The sequence below is a fragment of the Rhinatrema bivittatum genome, chromosome 1, assembly GCF_901001135.1.
Source record: "Rhinatrema bivittatum chromosome 1, aRhiBiv1.1, whole genome shotgun sequence".
Taxonomy (NCBI): domain Eukaryota; kingdom Metazoa; phylum Chordata; class Amphibia; order Gymnophiona; family Rhinatrematidae; genus Rhinatrema; species Rhinatrema bivittatum.
The window spans coordinates 701,562,972-701,588,211 of record NC_042615.1 but is presented as its reverse complement, the minus strand read 5'-3'; the positions used below and the strand labels follow the sequence as shown (position 1 = coordinate 701,588,211).

General features: G+C 41.1%; 1 protein-coding gene across 5 annotated transcripts in view; it reads left to right on the top strand.

Moving 5' to 3' along the window:
* PIK3R1 (phosphoinositide-3-kinase regulatory subunit 1) overlaps positions 1-25,240 on the top strand; it is a 161,264-nt gene that overhangs the window by 116,595 nt on the left and 19,429 nt on the right. For 3 of the 5 annotated variants that reach the window (XM_029575834.1, XM_029575849.1, XM_029575841.1), the window contains exons 7-13: positions 15,547-15,646; positions 17,087-17,185; positions 17,287-17,467; positions 17,759-17,884; positions 19,230-19,372; positions 20,826-21,002; positions 21,116-21,184. In XM_029575834.1, coding sequence (XP_029431694.1) covers positions 15,547-15,646; positions 17,087-17,185; positions 17,287-17,467; positions 17,759-17,884; positions 19,230-19,372; positions 20,826-21,002; positions 21,116-21,184 — 895 coding nt within the window. Of the gene's footprint in view, positions 1-10,754; positions 10,956-13,818; positions 13,966-15,546; positions 15,647-17,086; positions 17,186-17,286; positions 17,468-17,758; positions 17,885-19,229; positions 19,373-20,825; positions 21,003-21,115; positions 21,185-25,240 lie in introns of those variants that run through there. The other 2 variants (XM_029575865.1, XM_029575856.1) reach the window with 2 other exon arrangements.

Genomic DNA, 25,240 nt, shown 5'->3' with positions numbered 1-25,240 from the left:
TTGTTAGTAATCGGGCATGTCTCTAAACTTATCGATTCCTCATATGTAGGCTCTGAAATAAGTCCTATGTCCCAAACTCCCTATGGCTACAAGGTTTAAAGTTATAGGCACCTCTTTTGTAAATTATTTCCATTTGATTTCTAAAATAAGAGACATCCTTTGTTAAAATTGTCAACTAAATGGAAAAAAAAAAGTTTCACGCCTTGTGGTATTAGCAAGTAAGGCTTTATTTTTTAATCAAACCTCAAGATTAATAAAAAGCCTCAGAAGGAAAAGGGAGGAGGAGGAATATGTGTGACTTGGTTTTTATAGTCCAACTGACTTTCTGTTGGGAAAACATTTTCATTTGGCAGGTACTCCTGGTGCCAGACACCACATGCCTTTAGGTAAAGATGCTTTCAAAAATTCTTAAACTCTAGCCAAGAGTAGTTTTGAAAATAGTGTTCCATTCAGTGAACAGTTAAAGCAACCAGTAGCATCCAGAGCCTTCACTATATTGATCTGCTTAAACCAGTCAGATAATTTAACATAAGATATGCCATACTGGGTCAGACCAAGGGTCCATCAAGCCCAGTATCCTGTTTCCAACAGTGGCCACTCCAAGTCACATGTACCTGGCAAGTACCCAAACATTTAAATCACCAGCTACTATTTCTTATTAATTACCATAATAGTTTATGGATTTTTCCTCTAGGAACTTAACCAAATCCATTTTTTAAACCCAGTTATACTAACTGCTGTAACCACATCCTCTGGCAATGAATTCCAGAGCTTAACTATGCACTGAGTGAAAAATAATTTTCTTCGATTTGTTTTAAATGAGCTACTTGCTAACTTCATAGAGGGCCCCCTAGTCCTGTTATCTGAGAGTAAATAACAGATTTACATTAGCTTGTTCAAGTCCTTTCATGATTTTGTAGATTTCTATCATATCCCCCCTCAGTTGTGTCTTCTCCAAACTGAACAGCCCTAACTTCTTTAGCCTTTCCTCATAGGGCAGCCATACCATACCCCTTATTTTGGTCACCCTTTTCTGAACTTTCTCTACTGTAGCTATATCCTTTTAGAAATGCAGAGCCCAGAATTGCACACAGTATTCAAGGTGCGATCTCACCATGGAGCAATAGAGGCATTATGACATATGTTTTATTTTCCATTCCCTTCCTAATAATTCCTAACATTGTTTGCTTTTTTGATCTCCACAGCACACTGAGCTGACTATTTCAATGTATTATCTACTATGATGCCTAGATTCTTTCCTGGTTGGTGACCCCTAAGATAAAACCTAACATTGTGTAACTACGGCAAGGGGCTAATATTCCCTATATGTATCACTTTTGCACTTTTCCACAGTAAATTTCATCTGCCATTTGGAAGCCCAATTTTCCAGTCTCGCAAGGTGGTCCTGCAATTCATCACAATCCACTTGAGATTTAACGATTGCATAATTTTGTCATCTGCAAATTTGATCACCTTACTTGTCATACCCCTTTCCAGATCATTTATAAATATATTAAAAAGCACTGGTCCAAGTACAGATCCCCAAGGCATTCCACTGTTTTACCTTTTTCCACTGTGAAAACAGACCATTTAATCCTACTCTTTCCTGTCTCTTAACTAGTTTGCAATCCACAAAAGGACATCTCCTCCTATCCCATGACTTTTTAGTTTTCTTAGCCTCTTATGCAGGACTTTGTCGAATGGCTGCTGAAAATCCCAGTACATCACATCTACTTGTTCACCTTTGTCCACATGTTTGTTCACCCCTTCAAAAAAATGTAGGAGATTTGTGAGGTAAGACTTCCCTTGGGTAAATCCATGTTGGCTGTGACTCATCAAACCATTTCTATCTAAATGTTTTGTGATTTTATTCTTTAACAGTTTCCACGATTTTTCCTGGCACTGAATTCAGGCTCACTAGTCTATAGTTTCTTGGATCACCTCTGGATCCCTTTTTAAATATAGGGGTTCCATTGGCCATCTTCCAATATTCAGGTACATCAGATGATTTTAATGATATTACAAATTAATTGAAATAGGTCTGATATTTCATTTTTCAGTTTTCAGAACCCTGGGGTATATACCATCTGATCCAGGTGATTTGCTACTCTTCAGTTTATCAATCAGGCCTACCACTGTTCACAGTGATTTGGTTCAATTTATCTGAATCATCACCCATGAAAACCTTCTCCGGAATGGGTATCTCTCCAACATTCTCTTCAGTAAACACCAAAGCAATGAAATCTTTTGATCTTTCTGCCAGGGCCTTATCCTCTCTAAGTGCCCCTTTAACCCCTTGATCATCCAGCGGACTCCCTTACAGGCTTTCTGCTTTGGATATATTTAAACATTTATTTTTTTTTATTGTGAATTTTGCCTCTACAGCCAACTTATTTTCAAATTCTGTCTTAACCTGTCTTATCAGTATCTTACATTTAACTTGCCAGTGCTTATGCTTTATCCTATTTTCTTCAGATGAATCCTTCTTCCAATTTTTGAATGAAGATCTTTTGGCTAAACTAGCCTCTTTCACTCAACTTTTAACCATGCCAGTAATCATTTTGCCTTTCTTATTGTGTGGCATATATCTGGACTGTACTTCAAGAATGGTATTTTTTTAACAATGTCCACGCCTGTTGCACATTTTTTTTACCTTTGTAGCCGCACCTTTCAGCTTTTTTCTTTCTCATTTTATCAAAGTTTCCCTTTTGAAAGTTTGGCACTAGAGCCGTGGATTTACTTACTGTCTCCCTTCCAGTCATTAATTCAGATTTGATCATATGGTGACTATTGCCAAGCGGCCCCACCATTGCTAGTACTTTGCAGTTTTGCCTGTTTATTTTATTTTGATGTTGTATTATGTATGTTTTAATTTTCCTTTATCTGATGCTTATTTTTAATTTTATAAGAATTATGTATGTTACTTTACTTGTAAACCACATTGAGAAATTCATGGAGAAAGCGGTATAGAAATGTTTTTAAATAAGTGTGCCCTCTCGTTCCGAATATGATAAATGTAAATGCAACTTTATTTTGCCAAGACTTTCATGCAGCACTCTTACTAAAAGGAATAGTGAATTTTTTTTGTAAGTGATATAAGTGTAGTAATAAAGGGGATCTTACTCCCAAGGACCTTACATCCTAAGTTAGGGAGACCTACTCACAGCTGCTGTAGGTTAATACAATACTGAAGAGTGCAGAGATGCTCCCAGTTCTCCTTGGAGTGGAATGGTGCAGCATACATGGAGAATGTAATGCATGGCAAAGTCTACACTACTGGACAGTTGGAGATCTGACCGAGTAAAACCACAAGAATGTAGAAGTGTTTGTCTTCAGAACCCAATACAGTTGCACAAGCCTTGATGTGAAAGTGCACATGTGAGCTTTTCACCATAGGAGTTAATGGTTTTTGTTATAGTCCAGAATTAGATGTGGCATTACAGCTAAAGTGGCTGCCCATGTGAAATATACTTAAAAGGATCTTAGCACTATTTTGTTTAAAGTTAGGAACTTAAGGTATAACTGCTAGGATATACCTTTTTTGCTATTCTAGATATTGTTTACACATTTCACTTCTGGGATTTTAGCTTTTAATTTTAGGTTCATGACTGTTTATCTTTGGCCAGCAGAGGGCTCTCTTTTTTAAGCTAACAGAGCATGAGATTTAGCCATCATTTCCCAAGAAACCAAATATACCACAAGCATGGATATGCAAAATGCCTCAAGTGAGCATATTAAGCTTTTGAGGGGAATTTAAAATGTAATCTAAGAATATTTGAGATTTAGAGGCACTAAGGAAACCAATGTGGGAGATCTCACCAATTAAATTGCATTCTCATTGGATTGAGTACTCAGGCAGCATGTGGTTCACATAGGGGCCAGTTTAAAAAAAAAATGCTCTATTCCTAAAATTAGGAATCTAATGCTACTGCACTTTAGGCACCTAAGGTTTTTTCAACTGAAAAGTCACCTAAATCTAGGAATCTAGAACTTAGCTTCCTAATTTTAAGCCTGCAGTTTATTTGCCCAGATTTAGGTTGGGGTTTTTTTTTGTGCTAATTCTTTAACATTCTCTTTTTTTTTTTTTTTTTTTCCCAGTGTTAACTTCATCACCATAGTGGCTCGTTTTTTAGGATCTAAATTTAAGCACAGCCTTAGTTCATTTTCAAAGGGGCCAACTTAGGTTCCTACCTCTTAGCCTCCTGCATACACTTTTGAAAATTATCCTGTAGTCTTGGTAAAAATTAGAGAGACTCAACAGCACCCTCCCTTCCCCTTTTTTATTGGATACAATAGCAAAGATGACAGAGCTCTCCATATGATAGTCTCTTAAACCCTGCAGGGAGTTTACAGATACTTGTGGATATGGGGGCTAATTTGCAAAAGGAAAGGCCCTGCAGAATTGAAGCCAGTGTTGATTGTGCTGCTTTTCAAGTTCAAAGTGCAAGTAGTAAAATATGCATGGGGTATTTCAAAATGAAATCGCTGCATGTGCCTTATATCAAGCCCTGCCTCTTTTTGCGCTGGCAAAAGGTTACGGCGCAGGGGTAGCCAAGGAATCAGAATGTACAATACCAAAAAGCCACACATTTTCAAAAGACAAAGGGGTGTGGGGAAGGGTCCCCCCCCTCTCCCCATAGTATCTTTTTCTCCTAGAACAAGCAGGATGGTAGTCCTCACAGATGGGTGACGACATTGGATGGAGCCTGGCACGGAAAACTTTTCAGTTTCTAGAATTTTGACTGGCACACTGACCATGCCACTATCCGCACGTCCACATGGGGTCCCTCTTCAGTCTTTTTTTTTTTTTTTTCCCGGCGATATAGTTGCCTTGCGGTAGTGGAGCTCTGCTATGAGCTTATTTTTCAAACCATCTTTTCTCCCAGGACAAGCAGGGTGGTAGTCCTCACATATGGGTGACAGGATGGAGCCCAATCACAGAACACTTTTGTCAAAGTTTCTAGAACTTTGACAGACTGGCACACTGAATATGCCCAGCATGCTTCCAACCCTGCATCCAGCAGGAGTCCCCCTTTAGTCTTTTTTTTTTTTTTTCCCCCATGCAGCAGTTGCTTCGCAGTTCTCTGGAGCTCTGTGAGATTTTTCCTCAACATTTTCTTCACAGAAACCTCTCATGAGAGAGGAGTGGAGATAGGGTGTGTCTGGTGTTGTCGCACTCAAGGACATCAGGATCTTCACCTTCCTCAGCTCTGGGGAAAGACCGGGCCGAGCACAGAGGGAAGTCCCGCAAGCACAGTCACCGGTCGCAGTCTGCACACGGCTCCAGAACCGGTGTGGCATCGGGGGCTGCCATGCCACCATCGAAGCAACCCCATAGGGAAGAGGCACCGTCCTTTATCAGACCTGGGAGTCCAAGGGCTCTGAGGAGGCTCTGGTGACTTCTTCTCCTCCACGTTCTCCATCCGTCTTAACTACAGTGGACTTTCAGGAGGAGTTGGGCCACAGGCTTCAGCAGGCGGTGTGCTGAACCCTGCGGGGTATTGAGCCACTACCGGCACCAATTCCCAAGCTGATGTCTGAGCCTGCACTGTCTCTCTTGGCACCCCTGGTAGAGCGTCTAGACATCCTTCTAGGCATACTTATGACGCAGCCAGTGCCCGGGGGACCATCAGTTCCCCAGCAGCCACCAATGCCCGTCTCTGGAGCGATTCCAATTATTGAATCCTCTGAGGAGGAAGAACTCGTGCGGCTAACGGTGCCCTCAAGACCATTAGTGCCACTGCTGGAGTTCCCTGATGCTATTCCCGGACCTTCGGGGATCTCGGGGCAGTCTATGCCCACAGTGCCTTTGATGACAAATCCAAGAGGCTTGCACAGGGACTCTCCACCCTGGCCCCCGAGGGATGTTAGCGAGGAGGAGCCCCCATACAATCCCAGAGAAGATGAGTCTTCCTTGGAGCACTCAGATGACCTTCTTTCCATCAGAGAAAGGTGTCTATCTCCTCCGGATGATCTTTCCTTTTGCGGGCTTTGTCCAGACTATGGCAGAGGCCATTCTATTCCAGCTCCTTACTGAAGAGGCTGCTTAGCACAGAATGCTGGAAGACCTCCAGTTTGTTGATACACCAAAAGAGAATAGTGGCTATCTCCTCCTCCTCAGGATCTGGGAGCACCCTGTGTCTGTTCCTCTGGTCAGTCAAAAGGCTGATGCATTTATCTGGTGCAACAAGCCCTGGGCTTTGAGAGGTGCCACCTCCCACACCAGTCTGTGGTGGTGGAGTCTGCCCTCAAGAAAGCCAAGCATTCTTGCACCCATGCCTCTGCACCACCAGGTCGGGAACATAGAGCATTGGATACCCTAGGTAGGAAGGCTTTTCAGGGCACTATGCTCTTTACCCATATCAGCCTACCAACTGTATATGACCCAATATCACTTGAACCTGTGAAATCAGGTCCAGGAGTTGTCAGAGCGCCTGCCCCAACAGCAGAAGGACGCTTTCATGGTGGTTGTGTAGCAAGGCATGGAGGCGAGCAAACACGAGGTGCGGTCCATCTATGATGTGTTTGAAACGGCAGCGAGGGTGGCTGCAGTGAGTATTGGTGTCCACAGAATGGCCTGGCTTTGTTTCTCTGACCTTTGACCAAAGGTCCAGGAGAAGCTGGCAGACTTGCCCTGCATGGGAGAGAATTTCTTCGGACATAAGCTTAGGGTTGCGGTAGCCCAGTTAAGACCACCACAAAACCCTGCAGCACCTCTCAGCAGGTACCTCAGACCCACCATCCTCTATTAGGAAATCCTTGTGACAGGGCTCCAGAAAGTCCTTTTACTGCCAGAGAAAGTACTACCCTCCTGCCTCTCAGGAATTACATCACATGCCAGCTCTCGGGGTTGCTCTCAACAGTGAAAGCCCCGCTGCGGGGTTTTGACTACTAGCAAGGGAGTATATGCCAGATTGCCATACCCTCGGGGCCCCTGCCCCTTCGGTCAGGGGCCGGCTATATCTATTTGTAGACCTCTGGCCCAGCATTACGTTGAACCAGTGGGTTCTCGCCATCGTTCGCCGAGGGTACCGACTGAACTTCAGGGATGTCCCTGAGGACTCTCCCCTGTGTCCATTGTGGGGTGTGTCCTCTCATCAGGAAGTGCTTATGACAGAGTTCTCCGCCCTGCTAATGGAGGGGCGATCAAAACCATCCCTGTCCGCCAGCGGGGCCGAGGGTTCTACTCTCGGTACTTCCTGATACCAAAGAAAACAGGGGACCTGCGCCCTATTCTCTGAGAGCCTTGAACAAAGTTCTGCAAAGAGAAAAATTTGATGGTCTCTTTGGGCACCCTGATCCCTCTCCTGCAAAAAGAAGACTGGCTCTGCTCCCTCAACCTAAAGGACACTACGCCCACATCAAGATCTTCCCCAGCCGCAGGAAGTATCTCACTTCCTAGTGGGCAAGGAGCATTTCCAATACCATGTTTGCCCTTCAGCCTTCGGCCCCACGGGTCTTCACCAAATGCCTGGCAGTTGTAGGGACATACCTGCACTGGCAGGGAGTGCATGTGTTCCCCTATCTGGATGATGTGTTAATCAGAAGCAACACCCAGCAGGGGGCGCTCCGCTCCCTGTCTATAACTGCCCATGTGCTGCAGTCTCTGGGGTTTGTCATCAACTACCCCAAGTCACACGTCATCCTGTTCTGTCCTGGGACCTCAACATGGTGCTAGTGCAACTCATGCATGACTCGTTCGAGCCTAGGCACGCCTGTAATCCAAGGTACCGAACCTGGAAGGTTCTTTTCCTCAAGGCGGTCACTTTGGCTCACAGTTAGTGAGCTTCAGGCATTAGTGACGTATCTGCCCTACACAAAGTTCTTTCATGATAAGGTAAGAATGCAGGACCACACTAAGTTTCTGCCTAAGGTGGTGACTGATTTTCATCTTAATCAGTCTATTATTCTGCCCACCTTTTTCCCGAGACCTCATTCTCACCAAGGTGAACGGGATCTATACTGTCTGGAATGTAAGAGGGCTTTGGCTTTCTATCTTGAACGCACTGCAGGCCACAGGCAGTCCACGCAACTCTTATCCTCTTACAACAATAGAATGAGCATTGCTGTGGGCAAACAAACTCTGTCCAACTGGCTGGCGGATTGCATCTCCTTCACCTTGGAGGCCGCATTAAGCCATGGTGGCCTACTTAAGAGCGGTCCTCATTGCCAAAATCTGCAGAGCCACAATGTGGAGTTCTCTACACACGTTTGCTTCTCACTGCTGCTTGGACAGATGGTCGAGCACAACCTCTTCCAAGCTTTAAAAACCCAACTCTCCCTGTCTAGGGCCCATGCTGTCTCCCTGTGTTAACAGCACCGCAGTTGTTTGTGCCCATTGGCACCTGGTTCGGTGCCTGTTGGTCATAAGCCTTACTGGGAGCAGTCTGTAGCTTAGTATTCATTCATCTGTGAGGAGTACCATTCTGCTTGTCCTCGGAGAAAGAGTTGCTTACCTATAAACAGGTGTTCTCCTAGGACAGGATGTTAGTTCTCAGGAAACCTGCCTGTCACCCTTCAGAGTTGGGTTCTCCTGCATTTTATTTTTTTTACTCGTCAATTCTGTTACAAGACTGAAGAGGGATCCTGCTTAGACATGCAGATAGTGGCATGCTGGGCATACTCAGTGTGCCAGTAAAAGTTCTAGAAACTTTGACAAAAGTTTCCGTGCCGGGCCCCATCACATCTGTGAGGACTAACATCTTGCTGTCCTAGGAGAACACATGTTACGGGTAAGCAACTCTGCTCTCTCAATCCACCCACCCTGTCCTCACCAGTCTCTCTCGCTCAAGTCCTCCAACCTTGTCTCCATGACTCTTGCTAAAGCCCCTCGTGTTTCTCAATTCTCCATCCTGTCTTCACCAGTCTTTTAATCCCTTCACCCTATGCCAACAGCATCTTTATCCCATCCTGTGTCCTCAAATCTTACCATCCTCCAACCAGTCTTTCTCAATTCCCCTATCTTATCCCCATCAGTATAGCTCAATCCACACACCTGACACCAACTGTTTGACCAGCTTCTTTCTCCCACCGTGCTGTGCCCAGTGTCTTTCACTCTAGTTCCCTTCAGTCAGTCCCTGTCTCCACCATCTCTCTCCCATCCTGTCCCCCTCAACCTCAGTCCTCCTACCAGCCTTTCTCAAATCCTCTACACTGTCCTCCCCAGTCTTTTAATCCTTTCACCTTGTCCACATCATTTGTCTCAATCCTCCCACCCTGTCGCCATCTAACATCATCCTTTCTCTATCTCCCATGCTCCACCCAATGACTGTTTTCTGTCTCTTAATCCCATCTTGTTCTTCCTAATCTCTCATTTCCCTCATCCTGTCCCCATCTATCTTTGATCAGCATCTCCTCAGTCTCCTCCCATGCTGTATCCTGTCCCCATTAGCCTTTATCAATCCCTTACCATGTCCCCCACAAGAACAATGACAGGAGCTCAGTGACCCCAATATTAATACTTTCCTCCCCATCCCTTGTGCTATTTTGCCCCCATTCTCATCCTCTTACCACTGTGTTTCCCCTGTCCCATTCCCTCATTTTCTCTCCCCACCCCCATGATTCCTGTCCTTTAGTGGCTTTCACATATACTAGCCTAGAAGCATTCATGTTCCCTTACACCCCCCAGCCACACACACTCTCACACTCACACTCCATGTCTTAAAATCTTCCCCTTACAAATCGCCATCTCTGGCTCTCTGATCTCTCTGCCCCATCACGCCTCTGGCTTCCATCACCCTCCTGTCTCTGCCAGACAGTAGACCAGATAAGAGTCCTCTACTCTAAGCAGGAGAAGGGAAATAGATAATTCAAATTGAAGTGAGAAGAGGAGAAACATCCATTACACCCTTTCCTCAGTGCGCTCTCATAAGAGGAGGGTTATATTTGCAACCTCGTCATAGCCAGTCTATCCATACCCAAGTCAAGTCAAAGGTAGAATTGGTTTTGGCCCTACATAGAAACATAAGGTTTTAAAGGATAAAGAGAATTAGCACTTGTGACAAGTGTCCTTTACTTTCCATGCTGTATATAAATATTTGTCAGACAGTATGAATGGTGTTTTGTTCTGAAGGTTTGTCGTCCTCTCCCCACCCTCACCCCACACACTTCCATTGATTTGGTGCAGGTGCAATTTACTCCCAGATTGTGAGGGCACAGCATTAGAGCTGTTAGTACTGTGTGTATGTGCACACAGAAGGAATGGGCATGTTAAGAGCTGTATGTGCAGGATTTTTTTTCTGACACGCTGAACTTTACAAGGAAAGCTTTGATTCTATTTTTTTTTTTTTTTTTTTGCTGAACTTGCTAAGCCACTTCCTGCATTTGACTGCTCATAGTGCTTTTCTTGACTCTCGGTTACTTTTAATACTGCACCCGGCAGCCAGTTAGAGACTATTTTAAGTCCAGTCACAATGGCCTTCTCATTTACCAGGCTAAAATGAGAAAGTTAGCCTTGTGTTGGCCACTTGTTAGCTGATGACAGCTTTTGCTTGGACTGGCTGCCCTTTCTCTCCCCCCCACCTCCCCCCCCCTTGAAATCCCTGGCTCAGCAAATATTTGAACCAGCCCAAGTTAATCATGAAACTGAGATCTTTATCAGAGGGAGAGGTGCAAGCTACCAAGTACTTTTTTTTTTTTTCTGGTCTGCAGTACTGAAATCAGGTTCTTCTTTTAATGATTAACAGCAGTGAGCGGCTAGATTCCTCTGCACCCAGCAGCATTTTAATCTGGGAGCAGGACAGGGATTCAGCGTTAAGCCAGGTTTTTTTAGCACATTCATTGGATATCAGATGCTACTTTACCTGATCAATTTCTTATTTTTTTTTATTAGCATAGTTATAGAAGTGACTAATTCAGAAACATTTTTTTTTAGTTTTTGTTGAAAAAATTTGTATGGACAGTCTTCCCCCGACCCACTATTTGGATATATATTGCTGCAATGCATAATTTACTAGGTAAGTTGGCTTTCTAATTTTGTATGTCCCTTTTTGTTCCTCAGGGTAACCTGTTTTTCTCTTCCCTTTCTCTATAAGTTTGTCAGTTTGGAGCATTGCAGCCCTGGTGTGCTTGATTTTAAAGTTGAAACCTTGCCAGGCTCATGGTAGCAGTAGAATATCACCTGTCTGTATCCTGCCTGTACTGGATTAGCATATAGTGCCCCATCATGCTAGACTGGTTTGGGCTGAGCATTAACCTGATTGTACAAGTGTCTCTTCAGAAACAGTTGCTAGTGAAGCTTTGGAGAAAATGTATTTCTTTATTTCCTGACCTAGATTTTGATATAGACCCATTTCATCCCTTCTGTTCCAGTCTAAGATAATTGAGAATGCTATATTGTGACAACTATCTGACTGACTTTTTTGAGGAATATTCTATTCTGGATCAATTCCAATCTAGGTTTCTAAAACATTTTAGCGCTGAAACAAATTACTATCCAGTTTTGATAGTCAGATGTGGTTTTGCTTCAGGAACAGTCTATATGCTGATTGTTAAATATCTCTCACATTCAATACATTAAATCATGAGATCCTATTTTCTCGCCTAGTTGAGATTGGAATTGCTGGTACAATATTGACCTGGATCAGATTTTTCATGTATAGCTCAAACTAACCACGAAGACCTCTTGGCATAGTTTCAACAGGTGTCCCTCAAGACTCTGCCCTATCGGCAACATTGTTTAACATCTTCTTATCCCGTTATGTAAATTGCTAGCCGGACTTGGTGTCAACTACAAACTTTATGCCAAAGACATTGTTTTTCTTCCCTACAAGATCATTGTGGTCCATTATGTTTCAGTTTGCATTAAACTGCTTGACAGCAATTTGAGTTGGTAACCTTTTTTCTTAACATTAATAAGAGAGGTAATCATAGTAAGCTGGTTTCCATCCCATGATATTCCATCTTTCTTTGTATTTGAAGGTTATAATCAGATCTTGAAAAAAGTTTGGAATCTAGGGATAATTTTGGACCCTGCATTATCAGTGTGTGGTCATAAGATTGGTTAATCAGAATTCATTTGCTAAGTTATGTCTGTTGCAACACCTTAAACACCTCTTAGAAGCCAATGATTTTCATATAGTTTTACAATCTTCAGTGCTCACAGGTTTGGACCATTGTATTCCATTATTCCGTCTAATTCATTAAGATCACTTCAGTTATAAAATGTGGCTGTTCTAACAGGACTATATCACGCCAGTGTTTTGTTTCCTGCATTGGCTCCCTATATAGGTGGTGTGTGCAGGACAAAATGGTGGTAACTGTTCACAAATTACTGAATACCACCACCTTACCATGGATGAACTCAGTTTACTGCTCTAGTCCTACTATCCTCTAGTCAGGTCAGGGCCTTTTTAGATGTTTCATCTCTGTGGGTTGCCCACTTGGCAGACACATGAATGTGCTTTTTCAATAGCCAGACCCATAATTTGGAATTCTTTGCCTGTTTTTTAGTGTAATATCTGTTACTTAGGCATTACAATTTTTTTTTTTTAACATCTGATTAAAACAACTGTGCTGAAATTCCCCTCATGGTAATAGGATAACTTCTGTCGAGTAATTGGCAGTCCATTTAATGTTTGTTTAACCCATTATGTCCCTTTTTAGAAAGCCATCCTTTAAATAGGACATGGAGACATAATGGGTTAATGTCTGTATTTTATTCAGTTTTATTCTTGAATGTTTGTATTTAGGTACATATATTTTATACCCCACCCTGAACTTTGGAGGATATGGGTAACATTTTAAATAAATGTTGGTGATGAAGTCATCAATGTGTGAATTGGAGAAAGTGAGAATATTTTTTAAGAATTGCATCTGAAAAACTCCTTTATACAGATTTGTAATGTGTCCCAAAAAATCCCTGCAAGCTATTGACTGGACAATGAAAAAGTCTGATTTTATTTGTAGATTTATGAAAATATTTTTGAAGCATCTTCAAAGCTGATTTGTGGGCCTTGACCAATAGTGGGAACATTTTGATAAGACAGTGATCATTGGGTGAAACAAATCTGTTGCATTTTGTTTTGCTGACTTTTTGATGCATCACTAACTTGCATGTACGTATAGAATATAAGCCTAACTGAAAAAGACAAAAACATTTTTTATTAAACTTAATAGCCTTTTGTTATTCCTGGCTTTCTTGACTAGTCCTGCTCTGTACAGAGATCTGAACCATCCACATGGCAGTTTTGAAACTATTCATTAAGTAGAATAAGATGCCAGTGTCCTGTGCCTTGCATTGCAGTCCATGAATTGGTTTGCTTCATCTTCTCTCCTCCTGGGGGAGGTTAGCCAGGGAGTGCACTTGTGTAAATGGTTTGTGTTCTATAAAAGGGCTACTAAGAATGTTTGTAACAGTGCTAGGGCTAATGCTGAAGGATTTCTAAATAGTAACTTGCAGATGGCTCCGAGGAAGATTTGGAAACCGAGAAATGACAGACTTATCTCTAAACCCAGATGCACTTAACAAAAAAAAAAAAAATACGTGCTGCAGCATATCAGCTTTTGTCAAGCTGCCAAGAGTGGAATGTACCATACTGCAAGAAGTCATGAGCAGGAATTAGAAAACTGACTTCATATGCCAGCAATCATATTAAAGCTGCTGCTTTTATAACAGCAGGTATAGGTTGCAGTTCTGTTCCATGTTCTCTCTTTAAGAAAAATTGACGATTAGTCTAGGAAAGAAATAATGAAACAGGAGTGGTCTAGTGACATTATTCTGCCTGGATTGGTTTGAGGTGCATGATGTAATAGGTTACAGTGCAGCCCCTTATAGGTTTTAAAATGAATTCCAAGACACCATTACAAAGAGCCTGGCTGTTTTCTTATGAGCAATCCTGGGCAGTGAAACTGTAAAACAAATGTGCAACACAGTTTGGAATATGGAGGAGCTGGAATTAGATTATCCTAAAGCAGACATATATTGTGGAATGGACTTGATGTTTTACATAGAAATGGATCCACCAGGTAATGCTGCAGTCATCTTGCAACAGACTTGTTTGCACAGTCCTTTTCTTTGCTGGTTTGTGATGCAAATTATTTTTTAGTGTGAGCAATTTTCTTTTTACAATTTGTATTCTTTTTATAGAGTATGGTTTCTTTACAAAAATAGTGCTTTTCATGACAGTGGATTAACAAGCAGGATTGTACTGGAAATGTTTTCTTGATATATGAACGAGGGCATTTTTCTGTTTGGTTTTGGGATTTCAGTCCTAGTATTTTTTTTTTTTTTTTGCTTGTGCTGTGCTGTCAGTATGTCCTATCATTGCATCATTTCTGCTTTTCTTTGTTTCATGCAGACAATCCATGATGACAGTATAGGAGGAGCAAACAGTTGCAATGTGTTAGACTGTTCCTATTAACAGACAATTGTAGGAAAAGTTAAATCTTTTTCTTGGCTTGTATCTTTAAGTGAATGGTAACGAAGTGCTTACAGACATTATTCTTTATTACAGCAGTACTTTGCTATTGCCAACTCAGGTTGAAATGCCTCCCACTAATATATTTCTTTAAAATCTATATACTTGAAAAAGGAAACACATTTTTAAATTATTTTAGTGGGGGGGGGGGGTTGTCTACTAAATTAATGGGCTTCTTTAGGGATATTCTAAATACTAAAAGTGTCTAGTTAGGACTAAAGATACATGTAGATAACAGTGGCACACTGGAATGGGATTTTAAACCTACCACTTAGTGAAGGTTTTGTATTCCTTCCCCCTGTCCTGGCAGAAAACTAGTTGGAAATGTTGCAGTATCTGTGTGCTGCTTTGTAGGAGGAGGAGTGGGGTTTCAAATTGTAATCTAGGTTTGGCATTTAAGACATTTGTCCTGTCATATAAAGATTAACAGTGGATATTTGGGTGACAGGGGAGTCTTTTAAAAGTGATCTTTTGCAGATCCACATGCAAGCTGCTGAGGCTGTGAAGTAACATTCCTTATTGCATGCAGTGTAGCGTTTCCTGTCTCTCATATCCACAGCCGGCTTCATGCAGGCACATTCCTTCTTGATAAAATAAATGAGGGTTGTTTACAAAATGGCACATGGCTTCTAATTCCTGAAGATGGACTGCCACAATGAAAGATTCACTTGCAGCTTTATGTACTATGAAATAGCCAAGGAAGCTCAAGTAGAAGGTTACTGATATGTATTGAAAATATTGTTTTTTACGTTACGTTATGCTTTACACTCCTTGTTATTTGTAAACCGGGTTGATGTGATGCCTATCATGAAACTCGGTATAACAAATGTGATTTTTTTACGTTACGTTATGCTTTACACTCCTTGTTATTTGTAAACCGGGTTGATGTGATGCCTATCATGAAACTCGGTATAACAAAAACAATAAATAAATAAATATGTCCATAATACACATTCTGTGAGACTCTGAATTAGGGTACAAGTTGCCCGCTGGACTATTTTATAGGGTTTTGTGTTGTGGTTCAGAATTTCTTGACCACTGATCTTAAATTTGAACTAGTATGGCATTTAATATGTAGCAGGCACCTGAATAAAGTTTGAGGTTTTCTTTTCCTCCTTTTAATCTGCAGCCCTGCCTCCAAAACCTCCAAAACCCAGTGCTGTAGTGAACAACGGTATGACTAATATGTCTCTGCAAGATGCTGAGTGGTACTGGGGCGATATCTCAAGGTAAGTTTAAATATCTTTTTATTGTATATAAGCTCATTGTGGCTTAATTTAAATTGGTAGCAGGATTTCATATGCAGTTTAAAATTTAGTGCATTTTAACTTTAAAAAAAAAAGAAAGATTTACAAACTGATTCTAGGGCTCAAAAATGCTAATTGATTCTGAAATCTTATAAATTATAGTTGTAATCCAGCTGTTAAAAGTTCATGATTGGGAACTCTTTCAGAAGCATACGAAGAACAGCAGACTTTGTTCTAGAAGTGACCAAATGGTGACCCTTAAAGGAGCCATAGTCTAACTCTAAGACAGTCTCCAAAACGAGATTACTTTGTCCTGTCATTTCCTATTTAACTTTTCTATAGTATAAATTAAATAAAGGCAAAAACAGCCTTAATCATCCTTCATCATAGGCATGTTTGAGTTTTCAGTTCAGTAGGGTGCAGATACATGGCAGAGTTGATACGTTGTTCCAGGGTAGGGAACTGACATGCCACTGCAGGAGGATGACTCTCTAGCACTCGAATAAAACTGAAGATTTCAGCATCTTTGGCAAGTGCCCTTGCAGTTTTTTTGCTAACTTGTGAGATCAAAATCACCTGGCTAGTCAACCAAGAGAAATCTATTAAGAGAAAAAGTAAATGAGGAAATTTTAAAAAGCAAAGCATTCAACTGTCAGACCTTTCAAAAAACATAAAATAAAACAGAACTGCCATATACATTTCACTGTTGGAAGGCATTTCTAAATGATATGCCTATAGTTTGTTTAAATACAAATTGAAAAGCAAATTATATGGCAATGATCAGGGCCATTTGCACTGTTTTAATATGTAGTTTACAGGGATCAAGAGTTTTCTCCCACAGTATTTGCAACACAGGATAGAAAATAGTTATGTCAGCTATTAGAGAGCAATGTGTGATAGAATATTCACTTGTATTCTGTACTATTTGCAGCATATAATACTTCTGCTAGGTACTTAGTATGGAAAATCCTAGACCAAGGATATAAGCTGATTCTGTTTTCTCGCATTGAATGTCTGTCTCCTATCAGTACACAAACTTAGGTTGCAGCTTTGTAGGAGGTTGATCTTCAGGGATTTGGAATACTTTGCTTTGTCTGTATAGTATATCTGGGTAGGACTTTGTCAAGATACTTTTGAGCAGTAAATGATAGTAAGTACCTTATTTCATAATCCATTGACCTTCCAACTGCAGTATCAAATAAGCCTAATGTCTTCTGGAGGAGCAGTTTGTGCTTTCTTGTATGCCTTTTTGTGCTGGCCTTGAGCACTTCTGCTTCTATTTTCAGTACAGCAAGGGTCAATTGCTATATTCCTTTAAAGGAACTCCAGTGTGAGGGCTGTTGGGAGGCTATATTATCAACAGCTGGTGCAGATTTAGCTAATATGGTTTTATTTACATTGTTTTCCTTCTATTCTTCTCAGGGAAGAGGTAAATGAGAAGCTGCGTGATACTACAGATGGCACTTTCTTGGTACGAGATGCATCCACAAAAATGCTTGGAGACTATACACTTACACTACGGTAAAATAACTTGTGCACTTTGTACCTTGTGACCTGCTAGTACCATTTTATTTTTAAACAAGTGATATTTGCTAATTTTCCAATTTTAATTTATTTTACAGAAAAGGAGGAAATAACAAATTAATAAAAATCTTTCACCGAGATGGAAAGTATGGCTTTTCTGACCCATTAACCTTCAACTCTGTCGTCGAGCTAATAATCCACTATCGGAATGAGTCTCTGGCTCAGTATAACCCTAAGCTGGATGTTAAATTGCTGTATCCAGTATCCAAGTACCAGCAGGTGAATACTTTGATAGTTGAACAATGTACCTAGCCATTTAGTTACATGCCATTCTCTGGCAATAAGTAAATGTGAAATAGATGCCAATGGCAGAAGAATTGCATATTCATGATACATTTTCAACAGTCCTTTACTGTGAGCTTTGTTTAAAAGTAATGTGCAACTCTTGTATTTTAGCTGTGGTGGTCTATAAATGTCCAGCTTACATGCCCATGCAGGTGTGTTTCTGTAAGGAATAATTGTAAACCCCTGCTATAAAACTTAAATTTAACTGAGAAATTTGCTTTGCAGGATCAAGTGGTAAAGGAGGATAGTATTGAGGCTGTTGGAAAAAAGTTACATGAATACAACAGTCAATTCCAAGACAAGAGTCGGGAATACGACAAACTATACGAAGAGTATACCCGAACATCTCAGGTGAGACATTTTTTGATCTTTTTTTGTTTGAAACATAAATGAAACGTTTGTCAAAAAGTCAGAAATGCTCCCTGGGGTTCTACAGTGTCCACAAATAACACCATGCATATTTTGGGGCAGAAAAATAAGCTACTGCCTCTGATTTTTAAAGGGGTAGCATGTGCCAAGGGAACCCTTGTTTCCAGGGCCGGTGAAAGGGTATTAGGTATTGTCGAACCTCCCCAAACACAGTTAACATATATGCATTGATAATTACATGTTGTTTAAGAAACGACACACCCACACACTACCTCTACGTGCAAGGTGAACAGTTGATGCTGCTATTATTCTGGAGAGCTGCCCTGCACAGCATGGCTGTCATGCCTTGTTTAAAATGCAGTGTCACCACTGCTCCATCTCCTGCAGCCCAGCTTCAGCTGTTTTGCCTACAATCTCCTTTCTTCCAACCTTGTGGGACCAGTGGAAGCACTAGGCTACCACCCCAAACTTCTGGTGCTCTAGGTGGCTGCTCAGTCTACCTAGTGCTTCAATCCCTGCTTGTTTCCTCCCCCAGCAGCACTTCAGCCCCTGCCAACTCTTTGGGAGAGTACAACTGTGGCATTAAGGGCCAGCCCCAAATCCTAAAAATCATGAATGTTAGTCCTTCCTATTTTACAAGGTTCCTCTACTAGATTTTAGCATTTAACCTCCTCTAGTGGTATTTCAACCTCAGTGACTGGGTCTGAAATTCAAAATGCCTTTCCTGCTTGATCTGGTCAAGTCATTGTAGCAAAGTGTATTTAACATGAGGCTTAATTCAGCATGGGTCTGTTCCTATTTTATAGCAAAGTATGGGGAGAGTAAAGTATTTACTTGGCAGAAAAACCTGAACTGGAACTGTTAAATCTTAATCAAACCTGTTGCATAGGAGACCTGAAGTTGGGTGTCTTGAGATGCTGGCATCTTGTGAAAACAGCAAAATGGTCTGTGATCAGTTTTTGGTTGGAATGTTCTGTTAGGGGAAGTTTACTGCATGTATAAAGAATCTTATAATAGCTGAAGATTTCTCTAAGCACACTAAAAAAAAAAAATAAAAAAAATTTAAATACCCATGCATTGGAGGGAGGAAGCATAATATAGTGTGAAAAAAAAAAAAAGGCAGCTCCTTGTGATGAGTGGCTGGATGAAAGTTAACCCAGTTGTCAATAAAGCAGTATCCTGGGTCTTCACAGTACATTAGCACAGCTGGCCTGAAAGATAGACTGAAATGGTTCAACTAATCTGTTGCACTTTTATTCCTGCAAAGCAGGATGCTCGTCTTGTGTACTCTTGCCATGGTGGTAAACGAGGTTTCTGTTTTGTGTAGGAAATCCAAATGAAAAGAACTGCCATTGAAGCATTTAATGAAACCATTAAAATCTTTGAAGAACAGTGCCAAACACAGGAGAAATACAGCAAAGAATATATAGAGAAATTTAAGCGAGAAGGAAATGAAAAAGAAATACAGAGGTGAGTGCTGCTGCTTATTCCCTTTACATAGGTGTCTTTCAAATATTTGCAAATTCTATGCATTGCTCAAAAAAGCATACCAGTTGACATAAACAAAATTAAATTTTGTTAATATATAGAAGCTATAAGGATATATTATAATATAGCAAATGATGACAAATAGACAAAAATGATGCATCCAGTCTGCCCAATAAAAATTCATCCAGTTTGGGTAGCTGCATTTAAAATCTCTTCTGCAACCCATTAAATCTTCCCTTTGTCTTTTACCAGTTCCACTTGCTTTAGAATCTTCCTCTAAGGCAGCACAGTTGAAACAGCCTTTCATCCTTCTGATGCAGATAAAAGTACCACCACTTATAAGTGGGTGGTGGTAACTTTTGTAATCTCTGCAAAGTAATTTTGCAGAAAAGCAGCATATAAGACTGTTACATCTGTGTAGGTAACAAAAAAAAAAGTAGATGTGCTAGTGAATTGAATGTCTTGTTTCCTGAGCTTTACAAAATAGAAATGTTTTGGGGTTTTTTCTTTTTTTTTTCTTTTTTACATGAGCGGGCTCTACATACATTTGTGGAAAATATGTACTCTAGAAGTGTTATCCATTTCATTTCAGTTTTTGTGTTTGGGGATCTTGGGGGGGTTTCAGTTCGTGTATTGTTTTTCAGTTTGCCAAACCAAAACATGAAAAAAAACAAAATGGGGCTGTGTCTGGTCCCTCTGAACACCCACCCCCAACTTCATAAAAATGTTGCTGGGCTCAGGGACCACTCCAGCCCTCACTGCTTTCATGGTGGGTCAAGATTAGTGAAGAGTGCACGCTCCTCCTGCCCCTCAGACATCCCTTTAAACCAATGCTTCTCCACCCAGTCCTCAGGCATGCCTAACCAGTCAGGTTTTCAGGATATCCACAATGAATATGCATGAGAGAGATTTGCATGCATTGCTTCCATTGTATGCAAATCTCTCATACATATTTATTGTGGGAATCCTGAAAACCTGACTGAGTTGAGAAGCACTGCTTTAAACACGGTGCTAGCTGGCCCTGAGGCTGGTGCCATAGTGATGTCATAGTGCTGGTCTCATGGCTGGCCAATGACATTTTTAAAGGGATGTCTGAGGGGGACAGGAGGTGAGTGCCCATCCCTCCTGCCCCTATCACTAACCTGGATCCTCCCAAGAAGGGGAGTTGGGGCCAGTCTCTGGACCTGGCAACACTTTCAGGGAGGGCTTGAGGCCAGGCTTCTTCTTTAGAGGGAGCCCCCAGGGAGGCTCAAACCAGTGAGCGGGTTTTGTTTTTTTTTTGTGGCAATCTTTTGAAAAGAAAGGAAAACAAACATTTTTTGCTTCATTTTGAAAACAAAATGAAGCAAAATAGGAAATGTCATTGATATTTATTTTGTTTTAAACAAATGTACCTACCTACTGCACATTGAATATCTTCCCCTCCCCCTTTCAGGATTGTGACAAATTCTGAGAAACTGAAGTCTCGAATTAGTGAAATTGTGGATAGTAGGCGCAGGCTAGAAGAAGACTTGAAGAAGCAAGCAGCTGAATATCGTGAGATTGATAAACGCATGAACAGCATAAAACCAGACCTTATTCAGCTGAGAAAGACCAGAGACCAGTACTTGCTGTAAGGCCACTTTATGAATTCATTGCAAAAAGCTTTGGTAATCTGGCTGTGCTATGTTCATTGCTTTTAAATGTTTAAGAAGTCATACCAATCTTTCCCTTTTAAATTTCCAGGTGGCTGACTCAGAAGGGTGTTCGACAAAAGAAGTTAAATGAATGGCTGGGCAACGAAAACACAGAAGAGTAAGTGTCATTGCTGCACCATGCTGTCCTATGAGCTTATGAGAGATGCTATAACTTGGGAGATGTGTGTGCAATGGACTGGGTTAGAAACTTGCTTATAAAAATGCCTTTGAGTTCCATGTGGAAGAGATGTCACTTCTGAGCATATTTCTTTGTATGGCATGGGCTTTTTCTGAGGTATCTGATTAACCAAACTGTTTTTAACCCCTGTCCTTTTCTGTAGTCTTAACTGAGGGGATAGTGGTAAGCTGTGTGTTGTGGTGGTGTTAAGAAACCATTTTATTTGCAGTATTGATAATATACATAATGTTGCAGAAGACAAGCCTAGATGGGCCAATACATGGTTATAAGGGTCTGACTCAGATTCCAGGTACTAGCTTATATCTTCTGCATTCTCAGGACAAGTAGGATGGCAGCCCTCAGGCATGGATAACATCAAATGGAGCCCGGCATGGAAATTTAACTTTAAAGCTTCTAGAAACTTTGAGCATGCCCTACTGAACACATATGCAACATGCTATGCTGCCACATGACTATGCAGGGGGCTCAGTCTCCTTTTTTCTATGGAGCCATAGGCTCTGATTCTGTCTCTCCTGCTGTTAGGAAACCTTTTGCTTCCTGAGTGCAGGAATAATCTTTTGCAGGATCCTGCAGTCTTATACTTCTCTAGTCTCCTAGGTAGACTTTTTTTTCTTCAATAAGTTTTTTTTTCTTTGTCAGTGGCCCCATGGTATACCAGTGTTGGTGCATTGAGATGACACGTCACTGTTTTTGTCATTTGATTTTGCTGCACAAATATTTTCTATTCCTTATAAGAGAAGAAGGCCAGCAGCTTCAAGTGCCTCTTGTGTGAGAGATTCATGTCAGTCATGGATCCCCATGATAGATGTGCCCTCTGAGGGCTGACCACAATGTCTGGGGGTGACCCTCTGCACATCTATAACCTCTAGAGGGCATCAATCCAAACTAATGCATCCCGAAGTGCTTTTCCATAAGGTTGAGTCTGGCCCATTGCTATTCACATTAAGACATGGGCGCTAGCTACATCGACTGGCAGCGCATAGACATCAAGAGTATCTGGTCAACCCAACATCAAGCGCTGGCATGGACATTCATCTGTCCTGTCCCACCAAAGGGAGTGAACTGTTCAGCCTCTTTGATTCCGGCATCGCAGAGCTCTGATGTACATTGAGTGAAGACCAAAAAGCATTTGTCTATTAATGCTGGGCACAGAAACATTTTGGTCACAGCCTTGAATCTCACATAGTGAGGAGAGCTCATTCTCTATGCAATCCCACAAATCACATTAGTCTCCCAAGTGTCCAGATGTCAACCACCAACACACAACTGGTATCCTAGAAAGACATGGCCTCTCTTCCAGGCTGTGTTGGCATTGGAAATTTGAGGTGAAGTTGGATGGGAAGATCAGGAGGCCTTGAGCTTAAAAATGTAAAGAATCATTATGTCTGCATCAACAACATTGGTGGTTCTACAAACAGGCGGGCCAGCTGATGCTGGAATCACTGCTGCACCTGACAGAACAACATAGACATCAGTTACAGATGTTTATTTCCAGTCCATCACTATGGGGTGGGAGGGACTTCCATGAGGTGTAAGAGTTCATCAGGGTCTAGAGCCCAACAGACGTTCTGTCCCAATCTGAGGTTTTATCTGCTAGTCAGGCAAGTTATAGGTCTGTGCTTCTGCACTGTCAGTCTTGGAATATTCCTGGAAACATGGCTATGGATCCGAGGATCTCTCTTCAGGAGGGGTCAACAGGTCTCATCTCTGCAGGAAAGGAAAGGACCTCCTTTCATGGATTTATAAGAGAATGATGGAGACCATGCCATTTAAATTACAAATGGAGGAAGAGTGCAGAACAAAGATGCTAAATATTCTCCAGTTTCTGGAGCCCCATAAGGGTATTGTGGCAGTCCCAATCCATGAGATCCATCCAGATGTGCAGATGAGGATGTGAGAGCCCCATTTTTGTGGCTCCAGTGAACAAGAAGGCAGATGCGATAGTATCTCGAAGACTCCTAGATTCAAGAAGCAGCAGCTGCCACACCAGGTGGTTGTAGTCAGCAGTGCATGATTCAGAGAAATGTATCCTTGAAGGATAATAATGAAACAGGAGAGTTAGGACATCCCAACAGAGAGGTTCCAATAAAAGACAACGTAGTCCATGTGCCTATATGTAAAAAAAATCACCGAAGCTAATGATTTCCAAATTTCCCTAACAACTGAAAAGCAGGTTGTTAATACAAACAAAACACACTTTGAAATGTCTATATGCCCATGCCAGAAGTCTAAGTAGTAAGATGGAAGAGTTAGAGTGTTTAGCAGCAAATGATGAGATTGACATAATTGGCATCACAGAGACTGGTGGAAGGAGGATAACCAATGGGACAGTGCTATATCAGGGTACAAATTATATCGCAATGATAGGGAGGTTCAACTTGGTGGGGGTGTGGCACTTTGTCGGGGAGGGTATAGGATAAAGATCATTCAAGAGACTAAATGCTCAGTAGAATCTATATGGGTAGAAATCCCATGTGTGTTGGGTAAGAGTATAGTGATAGGAGTATACTACCATCCACCTGGACAAAATGATCAGACAGATGATGAAATGCTAAGAGAAATCAGGGAAGCTACCAATTTGGCTGTGGAATAATAATGGGAGATTTCAATTACCCCAGTATTGACTGGGTAAATGTATCCTCAGGACTTGCTAGAGACAAAGTTCCTGGATGTAATAAATGACTGCTTCATGGAGCAATTGGTTCAGGAACCAACAAGAAAGAGAGCTATTTTAGATTTAATTCTTAGTGGCACGCAGGATTTGGTGAGAGGTAATGGTGGTGGGGCCACTTGGCAATAGTGATCATAACATGATCAAATTTAAACTAATAACTGGAAGGGGGACAATAAGTGAATCTACAGCTCTAACACTAAACATTCAAAAGGGAAAATTTGATAAAATGAGGAAAATAGAAAAAAACTGAAAGGTGCAGCTGCAAAGGTTAAGTGTTCAACAAGCATGGACATTGTTTAAAAATACAGTCCTAGAGGCGCAGTCCAGATGTATTCCATGCATTAAGAAAGGTGGAAGGAAGGCAAAATGATTACCATCATGGTTAAAAGGTGAGGTGAAAGAGGCTATTTTAGCCAAAAAAAAATCCTTCAAAAATTGGAAGAAGGATCCATCTGAAGAAAATAGGATTAAACATAAGCATTGTGAAGTTAATTTTGAATTTTATTGTAAATATTTACCTGTATACCCAGTTTTTCCTGGCCTTGTTCTCTAGCTTTTGTTTTAACTTATTAACTGAGACTATCTCTTTAAATACTCTTAACCTCTTTTCCAAGATACCCCTTCAATAATATTGTACCTAGTTAATCTGTAATTCATAAAATTGTACCTAGTTAATCTTTTCAGCCCTGCGCTACAGTTTTTGTTCTCTGTAAAGGCTTAGCCTGTCGTTACGGCGATGTTTTATGTAAACCGATACGATGTGCAAACGGATGTTGGTATATAAAAATGCTAAAAAATAAATAAAACATTGATAATACAGGTAAAGAGAGAATTTGAAATGAAGTTGGCCATAGATGCAAAAATTCATAATAAAAACTTTTTAAAATATATCTGAAGCAGGAAACCTGTGAGGGAGTCGGTTGGACCATTAGATGACTGAGGGGTTAAATGGGCTCTTAGGGAAGGTAAGGCCATTGCAGAAAGACTAAATTAATTCTTTACTTCCGTGTTTACTAATGAGGATGTTGGGGAGATACCAGTTCTGGAGATGGTTTTCAAAGGTGATGAGTCAGAAGAACTGAACGAAATCACTGTGAACCGGGAAGATGTAGTAGGCCAGATTGACAAACTAAAGAGTAGCAAATCACCTGGACCAGATGGTATGCATCCTAGGGTATTGAAGGAACTCAAAAATGAAATTTCTGATCAATTAGTTAAAATTTATAACCTATTATTAAAATCATCCATTGTACCTGAAGACCGGAGGGTAGCCAATGTAACTCCATTATTTAAAAAGGGCT